Source organism: Acanthaster planci, linkage group LG01 (genome assembly GCF_054643075.1).
Source record: "Acanthaster planci isolate LZ-2023a linkage group LG01, COTS_SCS, whole genome shotgun sequence".
In the NCBI taxonomy this organism is placed as follows: domain Eukaryota; kingdom Metazoa; phylum Echinodermata; class Asteroidea; order Valvatida; family Acanthasteridae; genus Acanthaster; species Acanthaster planci.
In genome coordinates, this window is record NC_141777.1 from 22,011,772 (window position 1) to 22,023,905 (window position 12,134).

The following is a 12,134-nucleotide window of genomic DNA, read 5'->3' on the forward strand; positions in this document are numbered from 1 at the left end:
ATATATTATGCACTTTTTGTCTACAACTCACCTACAGACAGTACAAATCTGAAACAACAAACATAACAGTTTCAATGTTGGATGCTGCCATAATCTTAACATTAAAAAAAGAAGAAAATATCATCTCAAGGAAGATGGAGAGAGTCATTTTTAACGTGTTGGCGTTTTCAGTCCCTTATCGATGGCAACCTATTTGGGGGAGGGGCAACTTGCCCAGGACCGCGCACCCTGCCTACCCTGGGTACATCATTGTTTAGAAGTCGATTAGAGTGCTATAATTTTTTATGTTAAGACTGAAACATAGCTTGCACATGTTAGAAGAAAAATAACCTTTCAAAATCGAATCTAAATACCTTCTAAAAGCCCGTCAATAATAGCTCCAGCTTACATTTTCCCTGTCTCTGCTGATGAGAATGGGCTGTCGCGTTAAACTGGATTTTTGATTAATCTCTTCATCAGGCTTCCGATTAATTTGAATGTACAGAAGGACTATTCTAAATATGACTCTCTTTAATGACTGCTCGAAAAAAAGGAAATAGTTACTCACTCTCGTGAGTATAACGTTAGAGTACGGGTTTAAAAGAGCATTTAATTCAAAATAAAGTTGATAGTTACGATTTTTATTCACTTCAAATGTAAGAATTAATTGCATCTAACTCTTAATGAATGAAGCTGAACTGAAATAGGAACACTGCACCAGCTGTTACATGGTTTAAATGGTTATTAACAAAAGACATCATCGCAGCAAAATTGCGACATCTTTTACAATTTTCATACCAGTGATACATCAAATAAACATTAAACATCTAAAACTTGCACTGCTTGAATCAAAGTAGTTACACATATTATATAAAAAACATAGAGTAACAACTGACCACTTAAAACCTGAATGGAGAGGGGAAAAAGAAATAAAAAAAGGCAAGATTCGAGAGAAGGGATATCGTCATTCACTAAAAAGGAGATGACAAAATCCAGCTTTCTGACTCGTGTTATATTGTTCATTAGGCCTATAGGTTTGTAAGATGAGGAATCGGGCTTCTCCTAAACCTATTTGTTATGCATTTGTACGATCCATATTTTGGTTTGTATGTCAGATGTATGTCATATGATGATTTCTTCAATATCTAACCCGGCTTCTTTTAGTCTTCTCAACATAAACAGTTTTCTACTTGCCTTACGATTCATAGCATCGATTTGTTCCTCCCGCTTCAAATCATTTTGAAATATCACCCCTAGCACTGGATTTCGCCTTATCTATGACCAGCAGTTTGTGACCAGAGATATGCACATCCACATCAGCCGTCTTACTTGTCTTTCAAAGTAATAATGATTTGTATTATAAAAAGCAATTTCGTTGAATGTCGTTTGGGATTATGACCGCGGCAAATAATTTTTCACTGAAGAAGTGAAATAAGAATTCTTTAACATGAAACATTCCCAGAAAGAATATCCTTGTCAAACATTTCGGGGAAAATTAGATTACAGAAAAAAAACACATTGATTGTGCGGATAGCCTAGATGTTTTGCCACGCCGTTGACGGAGCAAGGGGTCGGAGGCCTAATTTCAATCTGAAGCATAAACAGTACACAAAGATTATGTGGATTATGGCAAACGCGGGGGACTTATAGAGGCTGTGGCTTTAAGGTTAGGCTGTAAGAGATAAAAACGATAACCCTTCTGAAAAAAGGTACACGAAACAAAGATAATGGGACCATTCAGGAGACTACCAAGGTGGAGTGTACATCGTCCGTTAAGCGCAGCTGTGTGGCATGGGGCTGTAACAGCGTCGGTAAGGTTATTGGCAGTTTTTATTGGTCATCTAAGTACCTAGTCCACTTCACAACAATTCCTTTAAACCAATTCCTCTTGCAACGTCGACGAACATTTTTAACCACTCAAACGTGTTGATAAAAGAACATGCTTCAAACGGTTTCCGTTGAACAGGCTGAACTTTTTTTCGGCACCGTAAATCAAATCTCCAAACTGGGTTGCCCATTTTCTGTTATCTTGTAAAGGCCTATCTTATGGACTTTCCAATCAGACAACAAGAACACAAATCACTCATGAAGCAGTAGCACACAGTGTAGCAAATTTACATTCAGAAATATTGTACAAAAGCTCAATTGGAATGTTTCCAAAGTGATTAAGGGCTTGGTAAGCCTACACGAAAACAGTGAAATGCGTGGCTGTAGGCCTACTCTTGGTCTAAAATTGTCATGGTCATAAGCCTTCAACGCTGTCAGTGTCACCCGTTAGCCTTTTTCTAATGTGTAACGTCCCTGCTTTCATTTCACACACCTCCATGTAAGATTTGTACCACAAATAAGCATGCTGAGCTGAAATGCGTTGGTGGGAAAATGAACCAATCAGTTTTAAGAAAAGAATTCTGGACAGTAAACGACCGTTTTGAAAATCGTAGATTCCAAACTTGTCACTTGTTTCTCAACAGAAAATCCCCATACTGTGCGCAGAATTACCGAAATCCACTGATTTCTTGGAAGTAATGGGACCTTGCTTTTTGAAAACGCTCGGGAATTCTTGAGATTTTTTCATCCCTTTCGTTCGTGGCCGATGTGGAGGAGAACCCCAGTCATGTCACTGAGGCATGAACACGGTGGGGTGCCGAGCTTAATGAGAGGAAGGCTCGTCGAAAAACCTCCCCGTCAACGGCCCTCACCCTCCGAGCGATAGAACAGACAATCAGACTATGTGTCCCGTGTCTAGACACAGCAGTGTTCCCCCCCCCCGCCTCTTACCAAAAAGATCTGTACGTCCATTTACTTGCTGTGTAAATGATGCTGGGCACACCACAACAAATAGTTTGAAAATCCACATTTCATGTATAAATGCCTCTATATATCACTGACCGATCTGAAAAGAAAGTTGTAAAAATCGAAGTTTGAAAAAGTTAGATTTTGTATACAGCGCTTTTTTCCCACCATCAACCTTGGCAACCAGAAACAAAGTAATCAAGACAGTTTCGGCCTATAACAGCAAACTGTACCTCAAATTGTTTCCTTTTCTTGAGCGAATTTCCCGCACTATTAAAACACGAGTGCTTAGACCATAAATTCACCTTTTATGTACGGGTCTGGTACTCAAGGTTCTCAGCGCGCTATAGCTGGTAATATACCATCGAAGAACACCTGTTGACCCCCTGCCTGAGACATTCGATGCAGTATCCTTCATAAAAGCTTTCCTCCGTATACGGCAAATCACTAACATCCTTGTGTCGTAACACCTTACTCTTTTGGTTGCATTTCGCTCTGAATTTCTAATGTTAAACATATTTTATCAATCGTAACGCGAAGAACAAAAACAGCCACCTTTTCCGAGTGTTCTTCGTGAAATATAAACTTTTTGTTGAACAAAGAAGAAGTCCGTTGATCTTCAAGTTTTTTTCAAGAGAACATCAAAGTGTCTTTGCCTTGGCATCACGGTCTCGATAATGAATCCTCGCAATTTGTTTGAAATGTAAGAAATAGCTGATTCAATGTTTCAACCCCACATTTTATACCAAAGAATAAAATATTGCAAACATTTCAGATATTTCAACTGTAATCGAATTGGACAGGAAGAAACGCCCAAGAACAAGCAAATCAGAAACACTCGTCCTTGGTTTTTTCACAGACATCAACATCAGCACTGCCACCACTGAGTGTTTTTTCCACCAAGGGGCTTGGACCCAAAGAGCACGGACTAATGTCGAGCAATTACACCTTGGCTCGCGTTACCACCGATTCCTTGAAAAGTGGCCTCACAGCTTGAAGGTCTCTCCAATCAACACCAGTTCACTTTACGTGGGGCAGCACTATTCCTGCATCTAGTTACATCCCATTGTTTTCTTGACAACAGGAAGTTTCCTTTTTTTTACAAGGATAAAGATATGCAGGAGGAGTGCATTTTTGCCATACCAGCGCTTACTTCATTCATTTCAATTTGCAAAATATGAAATTATATATAACAAGTTTGAAATGTATCCGTATTTAACTGCCACCATCACTATAAAATGACATTAATATTGATTCTACAACTGCAATTCACCCCTCCATGTCTAATTGCAATCTCGTTTCATGTTTCAAGAGGTTTTAATGGCGTTTGCACTTCTTCCATTTTCACCCTGTAATTGTCACTGTGGAAAATGCTACTCCCGTTAAGGACAAAAAATATAAGGAAAGATTTCTTGAAGATAACTTTCTTGCTCATTCTGCATTTGCAGGTGTTTGATGGTAACAGATTGCAGGTGTCGTGCAGTTTGTCCTTGGCGAGTCTAATTCCTTCGTGATTATGCGCTGATCAAACCAACCAGGAACCCTGATATTTTGTCACCACTTTCACCCGTCCCATCAATTACTTTCTCCACCTGTTTGGCATCTCGGCCCAGGCCCTGTCCTACACTCCGCAGCAAAGCCGAGCCTCAGCAGTAACTTTTTTACCCAGCATGGCGGGTGGGTGCATGAAAATCATCGGTGTTTTCCTGCTGGTTCTGGTCGTGGTCGCGTCGGATGCCACCGGCACAGGATCTGGCGATGTGGGGAGAAACAGGCGGCAGGTTACCCAAGCGCCTGATGCCTCGAAAGCGCCCCAGTCAACGAAAGCCGAGGCAGGCATTTCGAAAGGAACCCAAGAATCTGTCACAAAGAAAGATGAAACTGGTAAGAGGGACAAAGACACTGATTCTCCAGCCGGAGTTTCGTCTGCTACGACGGTAGTGTCGATGGGAAACGAGGGGGTAAACGGCGCAGTGACGACCAGTGTGCCACCGGCTAAGGGCGCTCGCTGTACTGTCATCGTCGTCATGGCAAAGCCTGAGGCATCCGACAACGTGAATTTCACCATGACGTTTGACGAATCTCCGATGTACATTCACGAGGGGGAAGACAAGAATCTAACGATCGTCTACTCCGGTCTGACATTTCCCCGCGTCATGCATCTGAAGACCAGCGACGAGAACATGTTCAGGGTGGTCAGCAACGACACCATGCTCCTGACGACGACAGCAGGAGACGATAACACCACAGTAACGGTCACACTCCGCGGCGTCCGACTCGGCATCACCATGCTCCAAATTTTGTTGTTGGACCCGAGCAACCCCGAGGGCGATGTGGGGATTCTCACGCTGATGGTGAAAACGAAGCGAGTCCCGCGAGTCATCGACGCCATGTTCGACTACATGCTCCTGCCCCTGGTCCTGATCGCCACCTGCGGCATGGGCTGCAAGCTGGACACGGACCTCATCAAAGGCAAGCTGCGGCGCCCGATCCCGGTGTTCGTGGGCCCAGTCTGTCAGTTCATCTGTATGCCGCTGGTAGCGCTGTCCATCTCTAAGCTCTTCCAGTTCGACCCGCTGACGGCCATGGGGCTGATCACGGTGGGCTCCTGTCCCGGCGGCGGGCTCAGCAACATGATCACCCTGCTATTGGATGCTGACCTGATCATGAGCGTCACCATGACGTTCCTGTCCACCTGCCTGGCTCTCGGCATGCTGCCCCTCAACCTCTTCATCTACAGCCGCTTCTACAGGGCGGAGGGATCCGAGGAGTCGGGCATCAACCTACCCATCACCAATATCATCATGCAGATCTCCTTCCTCACGGTGCCCTTACTCCTAGGGATGCTGATCCGGGCGAAACTTCCCAAGATAGCTCAGTATGTCATCAAATCCCTCAACATACTCTCTCTCACCCTGGTGCTGCTCACGTTGGGCGTGGGTCTGTACTCCAATACCTACATTGTCTTCTCCCCACCGCTGGTTCTTGTGGGTGGTTTCCTTCATCCAACCTGTGGATTTATAATCGGCTTCCTTCTGTCCAAGTGAGTTTCTAAAGAGAGACACCAAGGTTACATACCCTATCATATTGGCGAGGCAGCATCGAAAAAAAATTTCCAACTTAAACTGCCAATTTACCAGTAATTATTTAGTACTTAAAGGCTTTAATGAAGCCATACTGTTTCGGTCGAGATATTGATTCGATTAAGTAACATTTAAGTGTTGAATTACTCTCCTTCTAAAATTATTCATTTTGATCGATCTGCATGCATGGTTTGTATGAGGTACTGTCGAAAGCAACAGCTGGGGAGGACTGGCTTGCAAAGTGATTTTCCATTTGAAATGCAGTTGTTTTCGTTGATACTAGAAACATTCCATCAATGAATTGGTGTTAGGATAATATTCGCTTTTACCAGGTGTGTGATCAGTCTGTAGGCATCCTCTGGCATTACTTTAATTAATGATACAGGCTTCAATTATGATCATGCATCATAAAACTGCACTCTTAAAACAACCTAGTCAAAATGTTCACTAATGATCCTAGTTGTTCAAATTGACTACGGATTCAGTCAAACACCTACGCTGAGGTAAATCGTGCTTTCTGACAAGATTCCCAATCGATTCCTTTTGAAACATCAATGAACTGACTGAAAAAAATCTAGTCAGATTGACTAATTTCCAGTTGCACCCAGCTGACCCTGGAGAGTCAGTCAAATTTTACTGAATTCTAGTCAGATTTGACTGATCCTTTTTATAGTGTGTGTAAATTATATCTAGTGTCAATGAATACGTTTCTTGATGCTTCCATCATGAAGCAAGGCCACTGGACAGATTTGGAAATAAGTCAAGAGAACATGAATTTCTGAGATCAAAGCGCCCTGAAAAATTTGAAACTACAGAGTAATGAAACACGGCCGCAAGTGTCAACAGTTTTGAAAAGTCCTCCCGCTAAAGCGGGGGGGGGGGTCGTAGTCTTCCTCATCCAACGACCTTTCCATGCGATGCTGGAATATTGATTATTCACATACAGAAATCATTGGATGGAATACGATTTCTTTAGTTTCAAAAAAGGTCCTTTGCTGCTGTGTTATTTTCTACACCCAGAGTCGAGCCACAATTAATACATGGTTTTAAATGTAGTTGGTATTTTTTGTTATCTGCAGAATCTTGGCACGATTCCCCAACGAGACGGCTGTGACAGTCAGCGTGGAGACCGGGGTACAGAACAACCTCATCGCCATCTCCATGCTGAAGCTGTCCTTCGACCAGCCGGAAGCCGACATCATGGCCCGCATGCCCATGATCGTGGCCATCTCGGCGATCAGCATCGGCATCGGTATGATAGCGGCCTCCATCCCCATCAACCGCCGCCGCAGACGCATGGAGAAGCGGGCCAAAGAGCTGCGCGACGTGACCGACAAATACGACTACCACCCCGTGGAGATGGCCGAGAGGTCGTCGAGCGAGGAAGAGGGGGAAGAGAGCGAGGAGCCGACCGTCAGCAACGGGGAGATCGGGCAGAGAAAAGGTTCCGTGCCCTCGTATGACCTGGTGGTGATTGAAAAGCCACCAATCAATGTCGGTGGCCCAGAAACCGTAGTTTAAAGAGCGTTTTGATCTTTCCACGGTCACTGCTTTACATGTACATAATGTACATGCCGGATTTCGCAGTAAAAATCACCAACAGGGAAAAGAATCCCTCTCCGTTTCTTGTTAGTTCCTCTGACCAAAACGACGCCGAATAGCTCGCAAGACACCCAGAAAGCATGTTCCTAAACTCCGAATTAATGGTGATACAATTTGCTGTCGGACGGAGCAAAGGCGTCTTACTTGGGCATACACGTAATTTTGTTGTAGCTATAAAGAATCGGTATGTTTTGTCATATTTTGGGGACACGCGCATATGGCAATGCATGTACATGTAAGCTTATACGCGGGTATAAAGCCAAGTGCATTGTTCAAGCGTTTATCGTTGGCTTCTAGGAATGATTTTGTTGATTAGATGTAACTTCTCTTTCCCAGCTAATTTAGATCACTTCGTTGTCCCAGTAAACGTACAATTAGTAATTGTAAGAACTGTCATTTTTATCCAAGTAGCATTTACCATATGTACCTTTAAAACTCTTAAAATATGATTGGAGAACTAGTATTACTAAGCTATTTAAGCTGTTTAAGCTATTTTGTCAACAAAACAAAATAACTTGTAATTAAAGACATTATGTTTGGGTTATGTCCATTGTTCAAATATACTTCTCACAAAATATGCACGCAGAACTACTTTCGTATAAGGAATGAAGTCTTCAGTACCATTTTTTTCAGTTTCTATATTTTATCAGTATTAATCTGTCTTTAACAGAGACATTTTCTCATCACTAAGCGTTTGTTTTATTTTAAGTGTAAAAAGTGTAAAAAGTGGAAGTAAAAGAGATAGGGAAAAGCGATGTTTTGACCGTTTTGATCTTTTTGTTACTTGACCACCATCTATTTGACGTAAAAGCCTGGAGACCAAGGTTTCAACATTAATTCTTGGACGAGACTTGCTACTGTTTTATTCTTCATATGTGCGCCTTATTCACGCAGCTCACTGAACATTGCCGATTATCTTTAAATAATCACGTGAAATGTTATAGCCTCCTCTATATATTGCATGGCTGTACAATAGAAATTTGTTTGTTTGCATCTTTTTAGTTTATGCGTTGATTTAATATAGTAAAAGTCGACGCAGTCGCAAATCTAACGCAAAAATATCATGCCCATATTCCCAATGCTACCGTTTAAACGGGAGCAAACTGTAAAATTTCACTGCATAAATTGTTTTCCTATAGAGGTGGTCGTAAAATGTTCGTTTATATTGATTAAATGGCCCTGTACAGACCGCAATAAAATAACTGTTTGCTTGGGTAATCTACTATTGCTAGGATTGGTGATCGTTGGCAATCCGTCTTGTCAACATTCTATACTTTATCAATTTAATTCTCGATAATTCCGATAACACCACTAGGTTGCAATGACAAAAGGCTTTATTGGTTAAAGATGGAATACAAGTTGTAAAAAAAAATCAAGCAACAAATGTAACCTTAAATTTCAGCCCCCAAAACAAGTCAAAATAGCACTTCGCCGAATCAGGGTAGCAAGATAGCGAGATGGGAAAGGCCAGGTGAAGGCTACGCTTCCCCGTCTGTTTGTTGGTTGATTTGTTTTGAACCAACCTGCTATATATAAATCCATCCCACTCAGATGATGGTGTAAAATAATTACCAGCAGAAAGTAGCTATCTTGGCAAACCGACTTCAATAAACAGTTGTTCGTTGTCAGGTTCTAATTGGTTACCCATCCTAGAACGAGCAGTTCTTAATTTTTACAGGAATTTTAGGCACGGGAGAACGGGAGTAAGGTGTGGCCGAAAACAACCTGCTGTTTTCCGCCTTAAGGCTTTTATCGCTTGGTTTTTTTTACCTCCATGCCGAAATTCAAATTACTTGAGGGGTAGATTCACGGAGGAATGGTTTGTGGATTGAAGCTATAAAAGAAGACGCGTCGTTGGAATGAGTCTCCCAAAATGGAAACCGTAAGCACTGCCAAAGCCAAAACACAGCACAATCTTAAGCAGTCTTGTTACCCGTATACGACCAAGGATAAATCCATGTGTAGGGGGCGAGTGGAAGCGGGTAGGCTCATTATATAAGTGAGAAGACTAGCTATTGATATAGTGTGCCTCCTGTGAGGCAGTACTTTAACAACCGCAGAACGGCCACGTGATGGGACCTTGACTAATAGGAACAGCTACATTGTCTTGGCTTAAATTTGAATTCTGGTTGAGGTTGCACTACACCAAATACGCGCCCATAGAAAACAGTGCAAAATCGGACCGAAATAGCGCCGCCTGTTGACTCTCGTGAAGAGGTTGGCCTCCGTTTTTCACTGAAATTCAAGATTATGGCCAGAAGATCACTTTTCGTTTCAATTTCACGGGGGTTAGACACTCAAAAAAATTTTAATTCGCCTTCCACGGAAGATACCCCCAAAATAGCAGTAAAACTAAGCGCTCATTTCTGAATGTAGCCGCCCGTGTCTATCCACAAAAATTAATAGGCCCGCGATTGGGGCTTTTTGTGAAAGAAATACCCCGAACTGGAAACCATCAGTCCCAAATTCGGGATTTATAGCAATATTTCTATGATCCCTCCTGATTATGGTCTGTCTTATCGTAAATATCCCGTGGGATCACAAAATATTAAGGGTGCATTCCGCCAAATCGTTGTATTTCTGCGCGCGAGCTCATTAAATATATTTTAAGAAACTGTTTAAAAGCAATTATGTTCAATCTGCCTGTAGTATGGGATTTACAACCACACCAGGGACGTGTCTCCCATCATGACTATCATGCGGCACAGAGGCGATAGCCCTATCGGTTCCGAGACTTGTTGAACTTTAAACAGGGTAAAATGGATTGACCGATATTTCGGCTCCCCTTTCTCTGCCCAATATTATCGGTAATCAGGAGCAGTGATTACAGATGGGAAGGCGATATAGTAGGGGGAATCTCTGACCCGCAGAATCGTCTGAAGGTCCCACTACAGAGTGCACAGGTGTCCCCAGCTCGTATTGTTCACTGGCAGATCCAGGGGAGGGTCCATGGGGCCGTGCCCCTGCCAGCGAAAAAACCTCTTTTTTTTGAAAAATAGTGACAACAAATATATTCAAATCTCTTGTTCATCCTTCTAAAGCTTGTAAAACTCACGACATATTTAGCCTCGGAAAATTCATAAAAGGTTACAAAAAGAAACGTCTTTTTTTTTGCTGAGCCCCCAAAATTTGGCTCTTGATTCGCACTTTTTACCAAACTGCTTTTAATGTGAAAGTATGTTCTCTTGACCGCGTCAACTATCGTTTGGCAATCTCGTAGTAGCCATTTTATGGCTCATTGATTTCTCGAATCCTGCTTTCATACATTTTGGACACAAAACCAATATAGTGCTTAGAAAAACTTGCCGCTGCGTCCGTAAGTCTGCCCCATTCAGGCTGAGACCGTCTGTGGAAATAATGCCTGATTTCATGCAAACCTCGGCATCTAATGCTAACCAATGCAATTTCGGAGAGTGCTAGGGTGTTGTTCGTCTGGGTGTCGAGTTCGTCTTGTACTTTTAAAATAAAAAATACATTTGTAAAATAAAAAATTAAATAAATCTTTATAATGAAAATGATAAATAACGCAATTAAATAAAAATTAGATTAAAAAAAATTAAAAGTTATGCGGTGTTGACCAAGCATTCAGGCGCACGGACTCCTGAAATTCGCTACGAATCGCAGTTACCGGCTTCCATATAGGACTCTTCTGGGTCTCGGGGTCCCGGCCCACCGCACTTCCTCCCTGCCCATCCATTTAACCCCAAAAAGGGTTTGAGCGACCATACAAGGGAGGAAACGAGACAAGCCCCTAAGCCCTGGCCGCCGAGTCGGCCATACGTCTCGAACCTGTACTAAGGCGCTCACCTGGACTTCGCGGACAGTCCCAGCAGAAGAGCTTACCCCGTGGGCTAAGGTACTGTTGGTAATATTAGACAAACATTTTACTGCTTTATAGTTATTGGCATTCGGAGCACGTTTCAAAACAAAAACGACACCACTGGGATTCGAACCCACGATTGACCACGCTAAGGCCCACAGTTGCGTTCATGAATAACGTAACCGCTGAGCCATTCCAGCTCTTGATACGTTTGTGTTAGACATCAGCGCTTTATATAAAACTGGGATCCATCACTGACGCTTCAAATGCATAGGACATTCAAAAATTTCCTTCAGAAACCTGTATTACTTATTTTACATACAATATCGGAATCTATACGTGCAAAAATCCCGCATATAACATATTGCTTTCACTGAGGTTTCTTTCTCGGCAGTGGAAAGGGAATACAAACTCTTGCCAAGTCGGTCAGTATTGTTTAAAAAATCCACTTTAAAGAAACGTTTTCCATCCATCCCATATTTCCAGGAACACATGGGGTAAGGTGTTCATTGGCCACAATATTAAACACAAAGCTCTCGTTTTTTCCTCTGAACTTTCAGACAGAGTGGGGATGGGTGAGGGGCATCACCAGGGAGTCACTTCCCACCATTATTAGTTCTCGATCTCTCAAGGGTTGTGTGACAACACGTATTCCCATAATTCGCACCAATTACATGTACACTGAAATCGACACGGACACATAACAGTACCTCCATATGAATGTTTTAATCTTCTGACTTCAACTTCATGGTCGGCCCGGTAGACCAGCGAGAGGGGGAAAGTCAATTGGCAGGGTCGCAGAACACAAGGCGAGACAAACCAACAAACACAAAAACAGCGTTGTGGCTCCAAAAAAA

At 42.5% G+C, this 12,134-nt stretch overlaps 1 protein-coding gene across 2 annotated transcripts; it reads left to right on the plus strand.

Annotated features, from left to right (window-relative positions):
• Nucleotides 1–1,644: 1,644 nt before the first annotated feature.
• Nucleotides 1,645–8,173, plus strand: LOC110988501 (uncharacterized). Of its 2 annotated transcripts, XM_087146795.1 has the most exons (4): nt 1,650–1,790; nt 3,632–3,771; nt 4,221–5,815; nt 6,935–8,173. In XM_087146795.1, the coding sequence occupies exons 3-4, from the start codon at nt 4,443–4,445 to the stop codon at nt 7,374–7,376; spliced, it is 1,815 nt and encodes a 604-aa protein (XP_087002921.1). In that variant the 5' UTR covers nt 1,650–1,790; nt 3,632–3,771; nt 4,221–4,442; the 3' UTR covers nt 7,377–8,173. The 2 variants fall into 2 exon arrangements, with proteins under 2 accessions (XP_087002919.1, XP_087002921.1); XM_087146793.1 differs by lacking the exon at nt 3,632–3,771 and having other exon boundaries at nt 1,645–1,790.
• Nucleotides 8,174–12,134: the final 3,961 nt, after the last annotated feature.